The 22,803-nt window shown below is 54.3% G+C and overlaps 1 protein-coding gene across 8 annotated transcripts in view; it reads right to left on the bottom strand.

Annotated features, from left to right (window-relative positions):
• Positions 1 to 1,365: 1,365 nt before the first annotated feature.
• Positions 1,366 to 22,803, bottom strand: part of SEC14L1 (SEC14 like lipid binding 1) — a 52,267-nt gene continuing 30,829 nt past the window's right edge. For 4 of the 8 annotated variants that reach the window (XM_072939659.1, XM_072939658.1, XM_072939660.1 and 1 more), the window contains 15 exons: positions 22,158 to 22,307; positions 21,906 to 22,037; positions 20,819 to 20,947; positions 19,836 to 20,070; positions 18,608 to 18,717; positions 17,007 to 17,196; positions 15,312 to 15,400; positions 14,574 to 14,644; positions 13,476 to 13,647; positions 13,026 to 13,160; positions 11,090 to 11,224; positions 8,915 to 9,166; positions 7,693 to 7,871; positions 7,293 to 7,394; positions 1,366 to 1,438 (listed from right to left, as the gene is read on the bottom strand). In XM_072939659.1, coding sequence (XP_072795760.1) covers positions 1,381 to 1,438; positions 7,293 to 7,394; positions 7,693 to 7,871; positions 8,915 to 9,166; positions 11,090 to 11,224; positions 13,026 to 13,160; positions 13,476 to 13,647; positions 14,574 to 14,644; positions 15,312 to 15,400; positions 17,007 to 17,196; positions 18,608 to 18,717; positions 19,836 to 20,070; positions 20,819 to 20,947; positions 21,906 to 22,037; positions 22,158 to 22,307 — 2,139 coding nt within the window. In that variant the 3' untranslated portion in view covers positions 1,366 to 1,380. Of the gene's footprint in view, positions 1,439 to 5,001; positions 5,549 to 6,957; positions 7,395 to 7,692; positions 7,872 to 8,914; positions 9,167 to 11,089; positions 11,225 to 13,025; positions 13,161 to 13,475; positions 13,648 to 14,573; positions 14,645 to 15,311; positions 15,401 to 17,006; positions 17,197 to 18,607; positions 18,718 to 19,835; positions 20,071 to 20,818; positions 20,948 to 21,905; positions 22,038 to 22,157; positions 22,308 to 22,803 lie in introns of those variants that run through there. The other 4 variants (XM_072939663.1, XM_072939662.1, XM_072939661.1 and 1 more) reach the window with 3 other exon arrangements.

Genomic DNA, 22,803 nt, shown 5'->3' with positions numbered 1-22,803 from the left:
AGGACGAGGCCCTCCTGAAGCTTAAAGGGCCTTTGGAAACACAGTATTTCCATCATCTGACAACACCCATTCTGCAATTTTAAAAAAAGAGGGATTGACGTGAAAGTATTTACATCTTTACGGTCTTCCAGTTTGGGCTCATAAGGGGTATATCTTTCCCGTAGTAAAACCAGGTATGTCGCAAAGCACACACCCTACAGAGGACTGGTATCTGGAACCTGTGAAGAACTGTCCACTCCACAGTAAAACGACACGGAATCCAATTAGGAAATGGGCCAAAGACAGGACACATTTCACCAAAAGATCCACAAATTAGCAAACAAGCACGTGAAAAGATGTCCAACGTCATGAGACCTCAGGGAAACGCAAATTGCAGCCACAGCGAGCCAGCACCCACTCCCACCAGAACGGCCACGATAGCAACAGCAGTAACACCAAATGCGGGTGAGGATGCAGAGGAACGGGACCTCTCACACGTTGCTGGTGGGCATGGAAAACAGCGCAGCCTCTCCGGAAAGCCATTGGGCAGTTGCTTGCAAAAAACCAAACGTGCAACTACCTACCATATGACCCAGCAGTGGCGTTCTTGGGTATCTGCCCCGGAGAAATGAAAGTTTATGTTCACATCAAAACCTGTCCACAAACGCTCAGACCAGCTCTATTCGTAACAGAAACCGGACAAACCCAGTGACCCTCCACGAGTGGCTAGAAACCATCCTGGATACTTACTTCCTAGTCTGCAGCAACAAGAAACGAAATACCGATGCTGGAGACAGCTGAGTGAGTCTCCAGGCAAGTGTGCTGAGTGAAACAGCTAATTCCAAAAGGCTGCGGACTGTGCGATTCCATTTAGATAACATTTTGAAATGACAGACGTTTAGAAATGGAAAGCAGTGGTTACTGGGGGTTGGAGGTGGGGGGAGATGGGCGGGAGGTAGACGGAGCCACAAGAGGGCACAGGAGGGATCTTGACCGCGGTGGTGGATACACAGTCCTGCATGGAGGATAAAACTATATGAGACTAAATACACACCCATGCAAACGAGCACAAGCAAACTGGGAAAAGCAGCATAAGGCTGGTGGTTTGGATCAGTGTGGGCACACAGCTTGGGAGAGGGCACTACAGCTTTGCAGATGGTGCCTTTGGGGGAAGCTGGGTAAAGGGTACCAGGGATTTCTCTGTATTATTTCTTACAATTGCTGTGTTACTGCAGCTACAACTGTTTCAATAAAAATTTCCTCCAGGGAGACATTATTAGCAAACATACCCATCCGTGCTCTAACAGAATCCACTGTGGTCTGGGGAACTGCTTCCTTGCAGACGCGAGTCCGTGTTTAATTTGGCTCCAGGCCTCTGTGGTGGGGGCAGTACACTGGGCATCACTCGTCAGGCAGCTCATCTCCTTGGTACCGGGTCCTCGTCCCTAATAGCCAAGTCCTGCGATGGCAAAATCAAAGCGCAAGTAAGAGAGAAAGCAGCCGCAGGTGCCCGTCCAGCGATTTACACGAGATGCCTGTTCTCGTTCAGTTTCCCGTGCAGAACTCAGAGGTTCCCCATTTCGCTTCTAAACACAAAGGGTCTCCCATTTGCGTGCTGCCTGTGGGTCAGAAGAGAGCGGTTCTGAAACCAGGTCCAGGGAAGCTGAGGGCCACCGCCCCGCATACCCACGCACTGACCATCTGGGCCCCTTCCCCTCCTCCTGGCCTCTCCTGCGTGGTCCACAGAGCTCAGCGGGCACGCACCCCGCAGGGACCTCCACAGGGCGGACACAGGCCCAGCGCACACACATGCACACGCCAGTGCCCAGGGCCGCGAGGGGGCGACCTGCCCTCCTGGGAGCGCTGCAGGGACCTCCTCGCAGGGCCGCTGGCAGGGTCAAGGTTTACCTGTCAGTAGGTGGATCTGGACGTCTGGAAACCAGGCAGGTGCCTGCCCTCCCCGCCGCCGCTGGGCCAGGGCCGCCTTCCCCACCAGGCCCAGAAGGCCCAGCACCCAGGGCCCAGGATCCTTTGGGGGACCCCCCAAAATGTTCTAACTTCTTTTAAGATCAGAAGAAAATATGAGCAGAGTCGTCCCTCGGCATCCCGGGGGGGCGGGGGGTGGCTCCAGCGGCCCAGTGGAGCCCAAACGCTGCGCAGGCGCGAATCCCTCACAGGGTCGGGCGACGCCCGGAGGATCTGTGTCCGCAGGTTTCGCAACCGCAGATTCGACCAACTGCGTCTCGGAAAGAGCACGGCTAGTGGAACCCGCGGATGCGAAACCCGCGGACACGGAGGGCTGAAGGGGTCTTCATGCTGAATATGAGTCCAGTCGAGATTCCATCCATCTTTATACCTCCGGCCGTAAAATACACTCGTTCACATTGTTTCATGGAGGAAGGCAAACGTGCACAGCCGGGGATGGTCAGAGTAACAGCGTGAGGCTGGAACCTATGGGCATTCATTCCACGTTCACTTCGCAGGTATCTTGGGGTGTCTGTCCTGGGGCAGACACTGTCTGAGGCCCTGACAGGGACAGAGTCATGGTCATGGAAGTGCGTGAGTGCGTGAGCTGTGCCTCCCTAAGCCTTGCGATGAGCCTCTCACAGACGGTGACGTGTGGGGAGCAGCCGGAGGCCAACGTGGGGGCGGAGAGAAGATGCTGGAAGGCCTGGGAGCAGCCCTCCCGGGGTGTGCCACCTGTGTCCACAGCCCCTGGGTCCAGTCGTAGGCATGGAGCCCAGCTTTATTCAGTCTACCCATTCAGATGTTAATCTCATCGAAAAAACACCCAGAACCTTCGTTCAACCAAATATCTGGGCCCCATGGCCTAGTGAGATTGACACATAAAATTAACCATCACACCCCTTCCGAGGTAAGACATCAGTGGACACGAGGGATGGAGAGTTTCCTGCCTTGGCTCAGGCTCCGCAGACAAGAGCTGAAAGGGGCATCATTACCCCAGCGGGGCGATGGGGATGCGCGTCTCCCATGTGGCCACAAGGTGGCGTCAGCGGAGGCAATTCCCTGGATGGGGCCGTGACCACCTTTGGCGGCTGGAAAGGGGCTCTACCCTGGGGGCTGAGGCTGGGTTTCACTCTCTGGCTGTAGCACCGGGGACTCAAATCACAGGTGTAGACCAGACTTACAAAAGGGAAGGGGCAGGACTTGGCAGCCAGACGATTCCATGGAAACCTGGGTTGCTCTACAGATGGAGCTGAGGGTCCTCCTTTCTGCAGCCTGGCACTTGCCCTGGCTGTTTCCCAGAAACAGCCCCGAGGCCTCTCCCGATCTGTCTCACTTTGACAGGGCAGCTGGGGCTGGTGCACAGAGGCTCAGTGATGCGAATTTCCACGGGCTCGTGACTTGCTCTGTTTGCTGCTGTCAAATAGGGTCCCGGTGACTGACTGGGGTCTCAAACCCAAAGGCAAGGTCAGTTTTCCCTCAGTGCAGGGTCCTTTCTAGAAGGGAGCCCTGGTGGGTCAGTTTGGGGATTCAGAGGGGCCCGACTGCTCCAGTCCCCTCGGGCCTCCCTATAGCAGCCCTTGGTGTCCACTGGCTGCTGGATGGAGTGACCCCGGGCTGGCCCACGCACTGGGCACCTCCAGGCTCTGGCGGACCCTGCTCCTAGTCCACTGGAGACCCCACGGTCTAACACGTGGGTCCTATGAGTTTGGCTGGTCTGTGCCTCTGTCTGGGGCTGATGACACCTCATCACCCAGACCCGTTGTAAGTGGTGTCATGGTTTTTCACTTTTTGTCATGGGCTTTTTCACACTGCGGAGAATGTTGTAACCAACTCTGCCATTTTAACCGCTTTTTAGCGTCCTAGTCAGTTGTCTGTTGGTTTCAGTTGCTCTGTTTTTACATGGGGACGACACTACCATCCTCCCACAATCCCCTGCTTCCCAAGGCTCTAGCTTTTCAAAGAAAATTCACTGCTTTGCTTTATGCCAGTACTTTAATGACAACACTCCTGCCACAGCTCCAGGACTGACAGGTGGCCTGGGTTTGGGCTCTGCTGACGTCTGATGGGGATCTGGGCTAAGGGGATGGCACACTTAACTCACGGATCAACACGTGTTACAGGTTGGGGGCCAACATGAAGACCTGATGCCCACCGTGAGGACTGGACCTTCTGTCCCACTGCAGCTCTGAGACAGTCAAGCGACGGGCGGCAGGTAACAGATGCTTACAACCTCATCTGATTTTTAGGCTGCTCTGGCTGCCACCGTGAGAGTCTGACTGATGCTAACCCAAAGGCTACCTGTGACAACAGGCACCAGGAGGTGGCAGAGCGCAAAAGGGATTCGTGGAAAAAGCCTTTCCCTCCCTCAGTGACAGGCTGGCTGAGCCATCCAAGTCATGTGTGCTGCTGAGGCAGGACCAAAACACGCGCCCGGTCCTGACTGCTGGGGATGAGCTCATACCCCAGGCCGAGCCAGGGTGTGAGGGCACGTTCCGGCCTCACCTGCTCCCACCCTACGTCCCAGCCAGTCCCCTCGGCCACTCCCACCGAGGCCAACTAGGAAAGTCAGGGACCTCATGGCTCCTGATGGGGGGAGGGGGGCGCCACACCGCCCCTCCCCCCACCCCACCCCAGCAGGCTCCGCTGCAGGACCAGGGGTAGGGTGGCCCAGGTTTCTGAAGGCCCACACCCACCCATTCTGCTCTCTCTGGGCCCTCACTGATGAAGGATCTACTTTGTTACTAAAGAAACACTGCCTCGGGCATCGTGCCTGAGATGGGCCTGACCCTGTGGAGTTTCAGGAAAACTGCAGCACGTCCTCCTGGGGGAGCGAGCGGACTGTCAGTACCCGCCCGCTCCTGACTCTGCAGCTGACGACCTCCATCTCTCTGCGGGACAGGGCGCAGGGGTCCTGCGCAGGCTCCCGCTGGTCCCGAACTTCTGCAGTGCCAGCACGCCGGCCCTGGTCTCCCCCTCCTTCAACCTCTGAAGTTCCTGACAACGTCAGACTCTTGGAGGGAGACTGCCATGTCACAGGAAGAAAAAGACATTCTCTTCTTTAAACAGTTCACATTTATTATTGATAACAATAAAAAAATCTTTTAAAGACTATCAGTATTGTATTACCAAGAGTGAGGTAATATGTTTACAAAACATGTACAGAATTTGATACGTAAATAAGGAAATTAGGAAGGAGAATGAATTAAGACACTAGTAATAGAGGGGAAACTGAAAGAATCATTAGTGCTGAAAAAAGGTGAAACGAGAGCAGCTTTTAAAAAAGAGGGCAGGGCGCTGGGAGACAGTGAGCCCTGCCATCGAAGCCGACCTGCCCCGCAGTCCCCTGACGAGGAGAACCGGGTGGTGTGTTACTCAGGAGTGAACCCCGTGAGCATTTGTGCAGTGATGTGCTTTGAACTCTCAAGGACGCAGTCAACTCCTTGGGGAGCAACAGTGCCACTTCTGAATCAACTTAAAAAGAACAGATCTTCAGGCTGGGGGAGGGGGGTGGCTGCAATCAAACAGTCCTACAAACATCCCTGGGCTGATGTGGACTGTCCAAGTGAAGCGTTTTCCTGGCAGCTGTCAGCAAAATCGCCATCTGAGACACAGAGAAAGAGACAAAGAAAGAGAGAGACAGGACCGACTTCAGGTCCTTATAATTTGGAAACAGGAAACACTGACGGGGAGCAGCATGGATGCACGAACTAACCCTGCTGTGCTCTCTGGAAAGCAGCCTTTAGGTGCCAATGGTGAGCTCATCTTAGCAAAGGAAATGCAGAGCTATGCATGCTCCAGAAAGGCCAGCAATTGTGGGAGAGCCCACGGGCGTCTTGGGCGAGCGGGCAGCCAGAGCTCAAAACAGCCACTTCTCCTGAGCCCCTGCCCTCGACACCCCTGTGGGCACACGCTCTCCAGTCACGCGGTGCCCACCTGACGCCACCACCGCAGACTGATGACAAGGCGACCAGCACAGCCGGGTAAGGGCCGCCGGGGTTTCAGCACACATCCCTCAAAGCACAGCCTCCGCCGTGCACACCACACACCACACGTCCTCACCTGGGGGACTAACCCCAAAACAGCAACCAGACAGACTCGCAGACAACCTGCCTTTCCCACGAAAAGCAGAGAAAATGAGGGCCCACACCAGACAGACCAGCTGCTGTAACTGGGCATCGAGAAGGAAGAGTAAAAAGCACTCTGACCTCGCAAGCTGACCTGCTTCTATGAACGCGAGCCCCCTGCTACTGGGCCCAAGTGCCCACCTGCCCGGGCCGCACCGCCGCCCGCCCAGCCCGCGCACACGTGCCCCGCGCACACGTGGCCGTGGTCTCCTGGGCAGAGAAGCGGGACTCCCACAGCCACGGGCCTGAAGTGGCCACACAGTGAGAAGACTGTCAGCTACGGTCAGCCTGGGACGGCTTCAACGTGGCAAATGGGGTTTACTCTGTCTTTGAAACCACCCCTGCGACTAGAGGGCCACTGGGGCTTGGACGCTGTCCCGCTGCGAGGGACCCAGGGAGGCAGGGCTAGGAGGCGCTCGGGCTGCCGTGCAGGCAGGAAGAGCAACACAGCAGAAGGAAAGGGGAAAGAAGCCCTTCGGCCCAGGTTCATGTAGAGAAATCCTGCTCTGTAAGTATCCAAAAACATGAAAAGGAAGAAAGAGAAAATAATGTTCAATGATGGCGGTGTTTCTCCTGGCGTCGTGGGGAACCCCCCGAGAGCCCCCGACCCCCAGCGCCCAGTTTCAGCAGCGGCTCCACGTGGCCCCGGGGGCCGGGCTGGGGCGCCCGCAGGCTGCCTGAGTCCTTCCCGGGTAAGCGGCGTCTGCTCGGAGGAGAAGGGCCCGGGCGGGCCGTCCCTGCCGCGGAGGACCGTGTGGACCACGGCAGGGAGGAGGTGAGGGCTGCGACGCGGGGGGCGGGGACAGGCTGGCAGCGTCTGCTCCTCGGAGGAAGGCGGGTCACCTCCGACGGGTGCTGGAGGGATCGATCCACTAACGGACAGTGCGGAGGTTGTTGGAAACATTTTTTGCATCAACAGTTGAAACAGTCAATCAACCTCATAACTGGTATATAAACTGCTGTTCTTTCAAGAGAGCCCTTGTGCTCTGGTTGGATTTTGTGCATACTGGATACAAAATCTATGGCTACTGAGTTAGAATTACAGTTAAAACTACCTGTGCAGATAGTTCTGGGATCAGTGACTACGTTTACCAGCTGGAGAGCTATCTGCTACCTAGAGGGTGAGAGCAGTCTGCACACTGCGGCCGCCGGGCGCGCGGGCGGGCGGGCGAGCGGCGGTCCGAGGTGGCACGGCCGTCCCCTCCGCGCACTGGGCACTACCTGGAGATCATGGAGCTGGAGTGAGACTGGCTGGAGGAGGTGGTGGCGGCGCTGAGCTGGGAGAACCCGCTGTGGCTGGACTCCAGGCTGGTCATGGAGCCCCTGTAGGCAGCACAGGGAGGGGGAGGTGTGAACACCCACCGCCGGCCACCCCGCCACACGCTGACTGTCTGGTCGTTCCTGCCCCCTGCTCCCCCAGCACTTACAAAGCCAGGGTGGCTGTGCTGGGACCCCAGGGGACACGGCCACCCCACCCCGCCCTTGCACACAGATGATGCCATGAACTGCCAATGACAGATGGCCCAAAGGCCACTCCTATCATCCCAGGACCTGCCGTACAAGCCTCCCCTCTTACCCTGTTGACCCCGTGGTGGCCCAGCCGTGCGAGGGGAGCCCGTACCTGAAATCCTCGGACCCGATCACCTCAGTGTAGTACATCACTTTACACTTGTGGGAAGACACCTGCAGGGAGGCCAGCACGTCGTCCACCCGGGGCAGGTTGGTGGCCGCACAGGCTGGCATGCTGTGGAACTTCCACTGCAGGATGTAGAAGCCCGGCCACCGCGTCACGTGTGAGCCCTGGAACGAGTCAGGCAGCGCCCGCTGAGGAGGGCTCCCTCCCTAGTTTCTCGCCCACAGCAGGGCTGGCACACGCCGGGCGCACTCGGGCCCAGCAGTGATGACTAACCATCTCAGGAAGGATCTGCTATGCTGGTTCATTACCAGGGTCAGCCCCACAGCCAGGTCTCTGCTGGTGCTGGGAAGGCCACGGGGAGTGACCCTCTGAGGCCGTCTGCCCCCAGGACTCAGTCTCTGGAGGAAGCGGCACCCACAAGGTAGGACCACCAGAGTGAGGTCAAAAAAGGTTGCCCGAACCAGGCAATGCTCTCTCTGACACGCTTCCAATGACCTCACCCACGTACCCTGGGTTAAAAGGATGTCGATCTGAAATAGAAAGCCAATCAGTGAAAATTACTGTCTCCCTTAATTCTGGAATGAAAGATCGTGATACAGCTAAAAATGTTCATTATTTTAAAAAATACTCTTTTTTACTCTGTTTCTAAGACCACCGAGACGCTGAGTTGCTTATCCCTGAAAACTGTAAAGGCGGCAAAATCCTGCATCTATTACGAAGGCCAGAAGCACCACGAACCATACCATCCGAGCTCCAGCACTCACAACAGCTCGCCACACAAGAGAGCCAACAGAGCATCTTAAAGACGTCAGAACGCTCAGTAACGACAGGTGACGGCTCCCTGAGTGCTCATCTCTCTCACTTCTCTTGGGGTGCTCGTCCCTCGAGGGGATGCTGCCGCCAGTCCAAGGCCAGCCTAGCAGGAGCCCTCTGAATCCCGGCTGTGCACGTGGACTAACGCCGCTTCCCACCTCCCAAGCTGCTTCTGTGGAGGTACTTCTAGAAAAGACCCCTGCCTTTAGAGACAAGCCCTGGACGCCGCCAAGGTCCAAGTTCTCCTAAGACTCGCTTGGCGACTTGAGTCACTCGCGCCAGGACTGAGAGGACACCCCAACTGCTCGTCCAGACAGCAGGCAGGGCAGGGAGGAGCAGGACTTCCTCCTCCAGACAAAGCCGCCCAGCTGCAGGGAGTCCCAGGCCAGCTCACCTGCACGCTCTCCCCCTCCTTGCAGATGAGGGGCGACTCCACCATGCTGTAGTCGCGGCCCAGCTGCCAGACTCTGTCTATGAGCTGCACGTTGTTCCCACCTGGGGACGTGATGCTGTGTGCCCCCAGGGAGTCCTTTTTGGGCGGCTGCGGCGACCTCTTGGAGTGGTAGATGTTAAAGACAATGTCTCCCTTGCACACGTCGAAATCCCAAGTGATCACCGAAGAGGCGTCCACTATCTGAATGAGAATCTGGAACAAGAGGTTGCGTCAACCAACTGAGGTGACCACGAGCCTCTGCGCCACCGTGGTGGCAGCAGTGCCCCCCCCCATAGCTTTTCCACCCTGGCGGGTGCAAATCACAACAGCGGGCAGCCTCACCCGACTCCGCAACAAGCCCGTCTCCCGCTCACGCGTTCTTTAGACCGATGGCTCCTGCCCCATGTCCCGGGCAAGCTCTGCACTGCCAGCTACACTATGGCCCAAGAGCCCCCCTCCACGACCTCTGGACAGCACCCTGCAATCCCGGGTCCTGGCTGTAAGCGACGTCTTGATACAAAACAGAAATAATGCAGGACAGGACAGAAGTGGCTCCGTGGGGTGCTCTGGGCTGGAGGCACAGGGAAGGTCCCGGAACAGAGAGCCCGGGCGGGACGGGAAGGAAGTGCTCAGGCAGGGGAGGGCATGTGCACAGGGGGTCACTAAGGGCCAGGGCCACGGGGCCGGGTGGGAAGAGGGAGCCGCGCAGCACGGGGGTGGGGCGGGCCTGCGGGGCGAGTGCCAATCTAAAGGCTGAATTTTATACTCTGCCCATACGCTTTCCCAGCAGGGAATGATCAGAGTTATAGTTTCAAAAGATTACAGGGGGAGGGATGTGAGAATTAAAACCAGCTGCGAACAGTTACGTATTCACCGAAATACTTCAGCAGCAGCCAGGCCCGTGCCCCACCCGCCCAGAGGCCTGCCTGCCGCGCCCCACGTGACATCCGAGCACCTGCTTCTCGTCTGCAGGCCCTTCCCTGGCTGCCAGGCCACTCCTCACAATTAACGGACCAGCACAGACTCTCCTGACAGAGCAGATTGCATACAGCACGAGGGCCGCGTGCAAGCCCAGCAGTGGCACTAATGACACCCACATGGCTCCGCAGGGCGGAGCTCCCCCGAGACGTCGGCCCCTCGGCTGACAGGCACCCCCGTCCTGCGCTCACAGCGGGGACATGGAGTTCAGTCTTCACCTTGATCCGTGCTTTACTTAAGCCCCGAGCAGAACTGGAGAGCTCACTGTTTTGACGGGGAAGCATTTTCACAGACACCCTGTGACTCACAAGCACAGATCACACCACTCAGCCCTCTACCCTGGACGAGAGGTCACCTAGGAAAAGACAAGAACTCAGCCCCCTTGAGCCTGCCGGCCTCCAAATTAGAAATTAATACAAACCACCCTCAAGACAGTTGTCGGGCCTGCAGACTGCGTGACTGAGGCACATCCAACCTGTCTCTGCTTGTTCAAACCGCCGCACCCAGTCCACTGCCCACGAGTGCCGGCCGCCATGCGGGAGCCACTCCGGCCGGGAGGACGGAGGAGGTGGCACGGCTCCACTCCTGGCGCCACCATCGGCCGAGCGCCACTCCGTGCCAGGCGCTGCCACCCCAACAACCCAGAGTCCAGGAAATGGCCCCACGGCAAACCCGCGCGTGTGAGGACGCAAGGACACTCCTGCTTCTGCACTGCCACGTGACAGCCAGGAGAGAGGATGGAGACAGGCTGGTGCTCCTCACTCGGCCAGACTTACAGAAACGGGCAAAGTCCTTAGGAATAATAAATAACCAACGCTGGGCAAGAAAAAACAGGAAGTGGAATTGGTCCTATCCATCACTGACTAAGTCAAATTCAGGAGTCACAAATCTTCCCACGAGGGAGCCCGGAGACGCATCCCGTGTGCGAAGGAGCTCGGCTAAACCGGACGCTGAGACACCCAAGCTCCGCTGCGGCCGCATCTGTTCTGAGATGCCCGCCCCTCAGCATCAACGTCCACCTAAACTGAAGACCGAGGGTCAGCAAAAACCTACAAAGGCCAGAAAAGGTATCTGATTCTTCTAAGCTAAACCCAGAGGCACCGCACTGAAGAAAGGCCGGCAGAGAGGGACCACCTGCGGATGCGCCCGGCGCCGTACCTCGTGTGGGGCCCCTTTGAAGACGCTGGCGGACTGGTAGATGGTTTCGGTCCAGAGCTTGAGGTCTTCGTTCTCCAGCTCCTCTGCTGTCCTGTACAGAGATTTGGGCACCAGGCCCCCCTCCGGGACTTCACACTGGGACGGAAAGGCAGTGGTGAGAGCTGTGCATACACGCCCCAGCCCCCCACCCCAACCCCCTCAACAGCTCGGAGCCGCTCAGGAAACGGAAAACAGAGGCAGTGTCATAAAATCCGCTGTACTGCTTAGCAAAGTCATTGTTAAAAACCAGTTAAGTACATGTGTCTTGCTTTGAATGAGAACAAGTTGAAGCAGATTTGGCACAGAATCCACACCAAAGGCACGTGGGACTGGGCCCAATTACTCAAGCTGGTTTACATAAGAATTACAAGACTTTATGCCGCGCTGAAAAGGGGCAACAACAGGTTAGGAAAAGAGTTTTGTTCTCGGCAGCTACAGGCGTTATTTTTATTATATGCGATTATAATCAAGACATATGATCCATGAAGAAGGCTTTGTACCTAACCCAGGTCAGATGATCGGTCCATAACGCCAGCCAAAAAATAAAACAGGGTAGCGTCTTTTAAATTTGCTTCAAACAGGCTGATTTAGAATTTGTACATCTCATAAATCTCCTAACTGGCCTTGATATAATGACTTAAGACACAGGTTCATAAAATTCAAGCATTTTCCCCATTATCAGCCCTGGGCAGCGACCACACGGGAAAGAAACAGCTGTCCCCAGGTGGCAGTGCCCCGTGACCGTGACAAGTCACAGCTGTGAGGTCACAGCAGAAGACCCCAGACTGACATGAGGTTAGAGCCCGGCCAGGTGCAGGCAGGCAGGACTGAACGCCGCCTCTTCCACGCCAGCCCCAACAGTAGCACACAAGAGCTGAGCAGCCTTAAAGGCCGGACGGTGGAGACCTCAGCCACCTCAGGGACTCTTGTTGTCGTGAACACAGCGTAGGGTCAGCATGAGAGTCAAGTCTCCTGCTCCAGCCCAGATGCTACCTCACGGCTGGAAGGGGCAGCCGCTGCTCTCTCAGAAGACGGAAGTCGCCTGCGGGTTTCTCCAGACCTGACCTCATGCTTCACTCTCCCGAGCGCTGGGTGACGCAGGGTCCTCGGACTCATTGCTCCTTTGTGCTGCACTGTGATGCCACCTGCCATTCCTTAGAGCAGGACTGAAGGCCTGAGAGCTGCTGGTCACATCCCTCCAGGAATCCAGGAAGATTCCCGAGCCCGACCGTTAGCTACCACCAGGAGTCAAGTCCAGGCGGACACACCTCCGCATGTCAGAGGCTGACTCTCTTTATACGAAGGACGACAGAAATCCCTCCTCTGAGGACCACCACCACCCCTTGCCGGCTGCACATCAGCAAAGGACGTGGGCCCCTTGGGTCTTCTCCACCCTCCCGTGGGGCAGTGGTGCCCCGAGTCTTCTCTGACGCCCTCGTCAAGCACAGGGGACAGACGTGGAGGAAGCTGCCTGATAACCTAGCAACTCAATGCCCTTAAAACCTCAAATTACATGAAGTTCCCTTAATGATCCCCTTTAAAATGTTACCCTGATTTATTGTCAAGAAAGAACCAATTTGATTTTTTAACAATGTTTTTCAAAAAGGCATGGCTCCTCTAAAACAGGTTTTAAAATCTGATGCACCCAAAGCTCAGTGAATAAAGCAAGCTGCAATTACACGGATTCTAAAACAAGTTCTCATTATTTAAACACGAAGAATGTGCATGTTATCAACAACCACCTAAATGATTGTTTAGTTTAACCCTACAGCAGAGAGATGCCAGCCAAAAACCAAAAACTAAAAGCCAAGTCCTGAAAATCATCTGTGCGAACCAACGCCCCCCGTTCCGACCCCTGTAAGCCGCCGAACCCGCAGCTACCCGCAGAGGCACGTACCATGCACTCCCCACTCAGGAAGTCCGGAATGATCTCTCTGTCGATGTAGTCCAGCAGGCCCCCTGGGCCCTGGTAGTCATTTCCTGCATAAATAAGGAACTTCCTTCTGGTGTTGTCATCAATGAACGGACTAACCTATGAATAATTAGAAAAGAACACATAGTCATTTTTGCTTTGCTTTGTATTTCAAAAACTAAAATTACTGTGATATTATGGAGGCGGTAGGAGCAGGGGAAAGGAAATTCAGGTTTGATGCATTTTTCCTGTGAAGCCATGTGTGTGACATGAGGACCTTCAGGGTCTTTTTCCCTAAGACACTTAGCTTTCCATGCTGATTTTGCTTTCTCTTAACTAGCTAAGACTTCAGGTCACAGACACATGAACACAGACACACACATGTCTGCCTTCCAGGACTGGCCCCCGGTTACTGCCAGCGGTGCGGAAACCTACCAGCGTCCAGAGGACAGGAAACACCCTGGGGGCCCGCAGGATGAGGAGGCGGCCCAGGGTCTCCGGGTAGTTGGCCTCCACCACCTCGATGATGCGCAGCAGGGCCTTCACGCCCGGCCGCCACAGGTGCCGCATGTTCAGCCCCTCCAGGTCCACCAGGCAGGTCCACGAGCTGCAGGTGCAGGCGAGCTGGGTTTAATGCCCGGCACACTCGGCAAACCGCGGCCCGTGGCGGCTTGCTTTTCTTTTCGGTATTATATACAGTCATTTGTATCCATTTCCAAAACGACACCAGGTTTTAAAATTACAGTGTAATGGACTCTCCTTGTAACTGCTTGTATCAAGCACATGGGGTGGGTGTGGGAAGACCAGCCCCTGAGATATCAAAGCCCCCAGGAGCTGACAGACAGTCAAAGCCTCAGTCTGACGCGCTCAGAGGCCCCGCCCGGGAGGCCGCGAGCCGGCCCTGTGCCGAGCCCTCCACCACCCGACGGGGCGGGTGGGCATTCAGATGCGCAGCGGGACTGACCTGCAGGGACCTACTCCTCTCTAAGGGCTCACTGGGTCAAGCACTATCTCAGGAGCCCAGGACACAGCAGAGAACAGAAGCGCCCAAACCCCTGCCCTCGTGGGACTTACACGCTAGTCAGCCCTTCTCAAGGCCAACCTCCGAACCCCGCACACTCGCAGAACAGTTTACCATAACCAGAAGTCTGGTTTAAGAGCACAGAGTAGGCTCTTGAAATAGCCTCCCCGCCACCAAAAAAGAAAAAAAGGGAAAAAAAGGAGGAAAAAACCCCACCACCTGCCACCCTGGGCTCCCAAACACCATGCAGACTGCAGACAGGCCAGCCACCCGGCTGAGGTGACGCGGCGCTCACAGGCAGGAACGCCAAAGGCCAGCCACTGCCCCTCACCAGCTGACTACTTCACATGTTTTACATTTTAATCTATTTTCTAACTTTCAAAACACTATGGAAAACAGTAAACCATTTAGATTTGGTCCTAAAAAGGAAACCCAATTTTGGTTCTAAACTCAACCAGGAAGATGGAACGCATTTTGTCACTAAGCCAGAGGACACGCGGCATCGCAGGCACCTGATAGGCCGGCCGAAGACTTTGGTGTTTTCCTCACACCGCCTCAGCCCCTCTTCGTTTATGGAGAGAACCTACGTGTAAAAGGGCCACAAAAATTCCACGATCAGTCTAGGAAGGCAACACGGCTGCTGCCCTCCAGCTACAAGGGGACAGACACAGTGCATTTTAGGAGGCACGTAAACCAAAAAGTCATCTATTTAAATTCCGACATATTTATATGCACAAAACACATCACGGGCAAAGAATCTCTCACGCTCAAAAGGGAACGAGCGCGGGGAGGGCTACACTGGGGTTTGGACTTAGCAGATACAAACGACTATATATAAAACAGATACACAGCAAGGTCCTCCTGCACAGCACAGGGAACTGTACTCAGTATCTTATCATAACCTATAATGAAAAAGACCCCTGCCACTGGATGTCTCAGGGGACCGGCAGGGGAGGAGAGGGTGGGAGGCAGGGAGCGAGCCAGTGTGAGGGTTGAGGGAGGGGACGATGTGGAACCAGGTCCCCGCAGCCCCCTGACTATGCCAACCATGCCTCCCCACGGTGAAAAGCATCTGTGTAACTTTCATGCCCTCTTTTGAAGTTTTTAAAATATATGAATAGGTCTTCCCTTCTAATTATAAAAGCAATGCATGCTGTTCCAGCAGGACAGCTGTCGTATCCCACTCCTGCTGGCAGGGACAGAAAGAGAAGCCACCGCAGAGCCTGGGGGTGTCCGCAGGGAGCACTCACGTATCTCAGCAGGGCCTCCTCCCCGAGGGCTCGCACCAAGCCTTTGGTGTCCATCTGCCCCAGCCTGAGCACGTAGAGGGGCCGCCCGTCTGCAGAGGGAAGGAGGGGCAGCGTTAGCACCGTTTGTGACACGAGGCTGGGGCACAGCTCAAAGAAGCCTGACGCCCACACTCCAGATGAGCTCAGCTCTTCCCTGCTCTGCGAAGCAGCAGCTACCTTCTGTGGTGTATATAAGAGCCTCTCCTTCCTCCCCTCCAACATCGTAAAAGAGAAAAACAAAAGCCAACTGATGGAGCAGCTTATAAGCCGGGTCCCAGAGACAGCTCGGCCTGGGGCGGGGGCCCAGCAGGGCTCAGCCTCTGTCCAGCTCAGACCACCTGCGCTGACCATGGCCATCGCTGGGCCCAGCCTCCTACTTGACCAGGGGCTGAGCTGAGCTCTGACGTCCAACAGCAGGGGGACCTCAAATACTCACACTTTTCCGTGAATACAGAGGACATCTAAAATTTTATTTCTTAGGGGAAAAAAATTTTTTTTCATTTCATAAGTTACCAAAAAGTTAATGTTAGGGTTTTTAAAAAGCCTAATTAATTCCTACCCTAAGGACTGAGATAAATGAGGACACGTTGGTTCTACCTCCTAAGAGCCTGGAGGTCTGATGGGCGGAGCCTGAGGGGACCCCAGCTCGTTCCATAAACTCCCCGTCATCCCGCGGCACAGCGACGAGGAGGGAAAGGCCTCGGAGGCCCGAGTGCACCCTAGACCCCTGCCACTGGGTGTCTCGGGAGCAGCAGGAAGCACGGGGCTGGACTGCACTCCTGGGAAGCAGCTAAGGCCTGTCTTCTGTTGGGAACCAAGGGCGGTGCTGTCGCCCTGACTCAGGCCTCAAATCTCCCCTGTATCTGTCACCTGGTGAGCCTCGCCTCCATAACCCGGGCTTGGACCTGTTCCACTTACAGCAAAAGGGTCTCATGCTCCCAAATCATGCTGAAAGGAAGATTTATAAAAAGTCTCTTCCAACATTTAATAAGGCACATTTGTTTATGTGTCACTACCAAACTTTAATGTTTTGAGGGTCGGAAAGCAGAATAAATACATGTTTCTAGTAAAAATTAATGAGGCTATAATTAACCTGGAGAAACACAGCAGACGACACCAGGAAACAGGTCAGAGCTACTCAGTCTGCAAGAGCCTGCTGGGGTGGAGGAGGGCCCTGCAGGGACCACACGCCGCCCACCGCCAGGCTGCCGCCGCGGCTGGCCAGTGAGGCCGAATCACGCGCCTCACCAAGCATTTCAGGTATCGCTGTCCTTGGTTTGCGTTTTGCTCGCTCCCCAGGCAGAGCTGAAGTTCTCCACTTTTTTGATGTGGAAAACCTGGCTACATGTTTTCACAGACACTGTAGGGGTTAAGTCAGTGGAAAGTACCTTTACACGTTCTGTGCTCCTGCAAAAACTGTGCCTTCAAAGGTTTTTAAGTAAGTCAGGCAAACCCCAGTAAGTAAGGGACGCAGTGCAGCAAGCTGCCAGGGGCAGCGAGCGGTGAGACGACGCGGTCTCGGGCGCCTCGCAGGCGGCGCGGTGAAACGGCGTCCCCGGGCAAGCTGGGAGAGGGGAGGGACCACGCGCTCACGGCCCGCTCAGTTCAGTGGAAGGAGGTCTGTGAGCATGTCCTGAGCTACACGTGCACAGATACCTTTGTCGTGATGGTGCCAGCCCCCCGCGTAGTAGTCCTGAAGGACCTGGGGAGGGTTCCAGGTGTCGAGGATGTAGTCCACCTGGTGCTGCTTCCGCCAAGTCAACGACTGGCACATGGTCTCTCTGGCTTTGTCGATGTTGAAGTCCCGGGCGCGTAAGAACCGGAGAATGTGCTCATCTTTTGGGATCTGTGAGGAGAAAGAGATGCTTCTAAGCAATGTTCAAGCTGCTAAGGGAAAACACTGAGTCACCAAGGGAGCAAGACTCTAAAACTCTCACTTCTCATCAAGAGTGAGCTGCATTATTGCACTATTTAAAATTAGTCACTGCCAGAAAATTCTTCCTTAACGCTTTAAGTCTGAATAACCTTTATACCGTTCCCAATGCAGATTCAGTGAAGCAGAGTGAAGGCATAAGTCATTTCTTAAACACCAGATGCTAATCTGTGAATTATTACGATCTGTGCACTTTCTATATATATTTCAGTTGAACAAAAATTTAGAATACAAAAAGGTGCTGCTGCTTTTGATGACGGTGGCAATGTCCGGACACAGGGACCTTCGCTGCCGCTACTGGCCGTCAAGGGTCGGCTTCCCTGAGTAAGAAACAAGGCCAAGAGCGTGTCTGCTCCTCACGTGGCCCAGCGGTCTTCCTCCTCGGCCACATGCTCACGGATGCAGGCTACCGGGGCGCAGGAGATGACAAGGGTGCAGGCGGCACCGACTACCCACCCCGCTCCTGGGACAGCAACTCCAAGCACAAGATGGTGGTAGGTTCACTCAGAAAGGACCACGGTCATGTGGAAGGGTAGGGAATGTCGGTTCTGGAACCCAATGGCCCGGCTCCAAACCTGGGCCCGCCAGGGATGTAAGACCTTCTAAGATGCAGGAACGTCTCTGAGCCTCGGTTTCCCCGTGTGCACAACAGGGCGATAAAAGCCTCACCCACCTCCCACACTGCTGGGAGGATTTCCTAAAGATCTTTAAACAGGGCCTGGTGCCACAGACGGCAGCCGCTGACCCAGTGGCTGTGCCCTCAACAGCTGATGCTAAACGGTCCCAGGCTCTGGGCACAATGACAAGACTGACAGGAGAGAGAGCAGGCCAGCCGCACGCAACCCCTCGCCTCCCACGACTGGGAACGCTGGTCACTAGACACACAGGCCTGCCTCTGCTCCGTACCGTTCCCCGTCAGTCTGAGGATTATAAAAATCTAACTCCTCATGAGGGTATTTACCAAAACCTCATCAAAGCCCAAACATTTCTAATCTCTGCATAATCGGTGAACTGCTTCCAAACCTTCTGAAAATGAAAATGTGTGAGTACCTGGAATATAACATTGCTCTGTCACTTGACATCTAATTGTTTTTAAGTGGGACCACTCTCTGTAACATCTAGAAAAATACAGCTACTTATACACAGAAGGGCCTCCTGACTTGCCACAGAGGCTCGGCTGCCCGCACAAAGGGGCAGGCTCAGTGCCCTCGAGATGGGAGGACATCCCCAGCTACGGTGGGAGGGGACATTCACTCTGAGGAACTGCGGACAGGCCCGGGCCGGGGCCTCGCAGCAGCCCTCCGCACGCGCTGTGGCTTCTCACCTTGCCCTTGTGGGTCTCCTGCAGCCACTGGCGGAGCCGGATCAGGCAGCTCTCCTGCAGCGGAGTCAGGTCACCCAGGTACCTCTTGATGTAGTCTGCGTCTAGCTTGTCTGGAATGCAAACCAGGTGACACTGTTTACCACAAAGAACACTGGAGCTTGAGGCTTCCAAAGTACCCCTGACTCGGTGACGCTCACATGTGACCTGGAGTCTGAGGGGTGAGGGAAACTGCAGGGAGGCAGCCGCCTGGGAGAAGCCACACGGGTCTTTAAATCCAGTCAGTGACCGAGCCACAGGTAAACATGTGGACCCCATCACGCCCGATTCCCAGCAGGCCACCTCTATTTGCAAAATGGCACTCTATTCATGGTAAAATGATGGCTATTACAGATACTTAATGATGTTTAATTCGAAGTCCTATAAAGAGGACGTACATCGTATAAAACTAAGATTTCAAATTAACTTTAGCAAAGAAAAATTCACAAAGTGAAAAATAAAACATATTCCCAAACCAGGTAAAATACCTGCCACCTGTTGAAAGCTAACCAACGGCACAGCTGAGCTACAAAGAACGTACGGGAAGAAAAATGCCCATGACCCACCAAAACGTCTGCGTGGCATAATTTTCTTATTTTATAGCGAGCATTAACTGAGAGATAAAACAGGTGTGTGTGTGTGTGTGTGTGTGTGTGTGTGTAACACACAACAGAGGCAGCACAGCTCTGTGGAGCCTACCACCTACTACTAGCTGTGTGGCTCCATGCGAGTTACTTGGCTTCTCTGAGCCTGGGTTAACTCGTAGATAAAATGAGGACATGAAGCACTTCCTACCTCAAAGGACCTATTATTAAATGGGCAAATATTCATAAAGTGCTTAGAACAGTGCCTGGCCCCTAGGAAGCATAAAGTGTGTTTGGCGACGATACAACTGTGTCAAAAGGTTAGTTCCTGCCTTACATTCACTAGAGACCTTCAACTAAAACAAAAACCATTTCCTGGCCTCAATAAAAGAATAACTTGATATAACCCATCCCGTCCTTTAAAAAAAAAACTTTTTAAGTGTCTTCATTCTAACAAAAACATAACGTGAGCGTGTCACACAAGCAGAGGAAGGGGGACAGTAACAGGGTCAGTCTTTCCCCCGGGGAACAGCTATGCCGCCAGAGGGGCCACGACCCGAGGTAACCCCTGAGGCCTGCTCGCAGAATGAAGCCTCCTTCAGACCCACCGTCGGGGGTTCCCACCGCGGGCTCGGGGGCCCCGCCCGGGTTGCTGAGGGGCTCGCTGCCCAGCCCCTCCCTCAGCGCAGGGTCCGGGACAGCGAGAGCCAAGGCCGCCGCCTGCTTCTTGCAGGATGAGGACGTCTCTGAAGAGGGCGCCATGGCAGGCGGGGTCCAGCGGGGCACAAACGTTATGCCTTCCTCTTCTAACTGGCGAAGGTAGTACTCAATTATTTCTTTTCCCTTTAAAGCAAAACCAGTTTCAAGGTCAGCATATACCAAGCATTCAAAGTATTCATCCCTCATTGGTTTTTAAAAACTGTAATCAAAACTGAGTCGCTACAGAATAAATAGGAGGGGAAAAAAGCCAAATGTCTTTTTGTTTTTCAGAAATATTTTACTGTCTCTTCTCTAAAGGTCTGGGAAATAATATCTAAGATGGAATTTTTTACATAACCGGTTAAAAGCCCCGATTTCCCACACCTGTACTCAGTATGTGTTTGCTTCAATCCACCTGCTTCCCAACACCACTTAAAACAAGCCTGCAGAAAGCACTCCTAACCCCGCACCACACGTTTCATCCCCGAAATTCCAAAACGAGCAGCAGCATAAAAACGAGAAGGCAGGCTCTTCCAGGGCAGAGGAGCCCAACCCGCCGGGGCCTGGGATCCCCGAGAGACCACCGGGCAGTGTCTCTTCAGCACAGCGGTGCCTCCCCTCCCCCTGGCACCAGGGCTGTTGGAAGCAGCTGCCCCCCTCCCTTCAACTTTCACCTTCCCGGGACCCCAAGCAGGCAGTGCCAGGGCCAGGGGCTGCACGCGACCCCTCTTCCCTTCCTTAGCAACCAGCATCATCGTCTGAGGCCCGTCTGTCCTCCCAGTCCCCGGGACCCCTGCCTAACCCAGTCCTGGCCTCCTGAAAAGACTGCCAGCTTGGATCATCTCAGACACGCACGCTTACTCTTTGCCAAAAGATCCCAAAACAGACTCACTTTTTTAATGTTGCTGGTATATTGTTTCATCGCAATTTTTTCCACTGTGCTTTCAAAACCAAAGAAAGATTTAATATCTAAACTTGCAGACTGTTCAAAGCAGGTCCAATCTTCGTTTTCAGGGTGAACCTGCAGGTAAGAGAGGAAGTGTTCCAGAAACTACACTAACAACTGAGAATCCCATCTGCCCCTCAGCTGGTACCCAGGAAGAACACTTGCTAACAATGTTATTATCATGAAAATTACACAGAGAGGTGCAAAATCTTGAAAAGGCTCAATAATGTTTCTAAAATATTCTAAAAATTACTACTGAAAGGAGAGCTTCATTTTCATTCTTGGTTCACTCATTCTCCATGTTTGTCGAGCAGTGTCCTCCACCCTGAACAAAACAAAGACCCTGCCTTGTGAAGCCTACAGTCTAGCAGGAGGAGACAGACAGCTGGCTAAAAGCAGAACAGGTAAGATATTACATCGCTGTTGGAATGCAAGCGCTACGGAAAACAGGAAAGTTGGTGCAGGGCTATTAAAAGGATGCAGAATTAAAGCAGGTGCTCAGGGCTGGCTTCATCGAGAAGGAGAGATCTGAGCAAAGCCTCAAGGAGGCAAGGACGGGAGTCAAGCAGAGACCCAGGGGCAGAGGGAGCACCTGGAGCAAGTTCCTTCGGGAAGCACGCCTACGTGATGAGTGACAGAGAGACAGGGGGCAGGCCTGTGCCCAGGCAGGACGGCGGAGGTGAGGCTCGGGGGAAACGCAGGGCCTCGGGAGCCACTGTAAGGCCTCCGGCTTTTCCTCTGAGGGAAATGCAGACTGCAGGGTTGTGAGCCCAGCATGTGTAACATGATCTGACACACTTTAAATGGATCACTTTGGATCTGGCATTGAGGATATACTGTAGGACAGTAAGGGGAAAGCAGAGAGACCTATTAGGGACGAGAAGTTTCTGAAATGGGTTGGCAGGCGGTGAAGACAGAGGCTAGAGACTCAGCTCCACTCCTGGAGGGGCACAGCACCTCAGGCCGGCCCTTTGCTGCATCTCTCAGATGTCAGAGTGGGGTCAGGACAGAGTGGGGCCCACGCGACACTCACGCTGTAGCAGCAGTGCTCACGGATGACGACGCGGCTAGAGAACGTCTCATTGTGGGCCTCGATGTGCAGGGTGCGCTCCCGAGAATTCAGTGAGTTTTTCTGGATAAAATAAACATAATCAACTCCTGCAATCTTTAAGACAGAAACAGAAAGAAAAAGGGTTAATGAGTAACATCCAACTGCAGCAGATGCTCTAAGCACAAGCTCTTCTTGGTGTCCGGGGACCGCCCCATGAGGCGCCCTCTCCGCTACCTTTTTCAGCAGTCTGGGCGCGTCGATGTCCAGCTTGCAGCGCCTTTCTATCACGTGAATGGCCCCATCTTCGCTCCTGAATTCATTCACAGTGTCACTGTCCACAAACATTGGAATCAAAGGACACGTGGGGAACCTCCTTTCATAGGCCTATGAGTAAATTTTTTAAGAGAGGAATTGAACAAAGATGCAACCAGACAGTTTGTCATCAATAGTCTCCCTGGAATAAAATCGTCCCTTGATACAGGTCAACGTGTGACATCACAGCTATCTTTGTCTTTAAACCTTAAGCTCTCATGGAAAAACAACAAGACATCCAATGATCAGGGACTGGAAGACTCGACATAGTAAAGATGTCAACTCTCCCCACATGGATATAAAGGCTTAACACAATCCCTAGCAAAATCCCAGCAAGACTTTTTTCTGTAGTTTATAGACCTTGTCTATACATGTATTTTAAAATGTACATGTAAAGGCAAAAGAATGAAAATAGTTAAAACAATTTTGAAAAAGGAGACTAAACTGGGAGGCACCCCTCTACTTGGCACTAAGGTTTTCCATACGCCTTAAGTAATCCAGACCGAGCGGCACTGGTCACAGAGCAGAGCGCCACAAACTAACCCACACAGACATGCCTGGCTGACTT

The sequence above is a fragment of the Vicugna pacos genome, chromosome 16, assembly GCF_048564905.1.
Source record: "Vicugna pacos chromosome 16, VicPac4, whole genome shotgun sequence".
NCBI lineage: Eukaryota > Metazoa > Chordata > Mammalia > Artiodactyla > Camelidae > Vicugna > Vicugna pacos.
The sequence above is the reverse complement of the archived record's forward strand: the minus strand, read 5'-3'. Positions and strand labels throughout refer to the sequence as shown.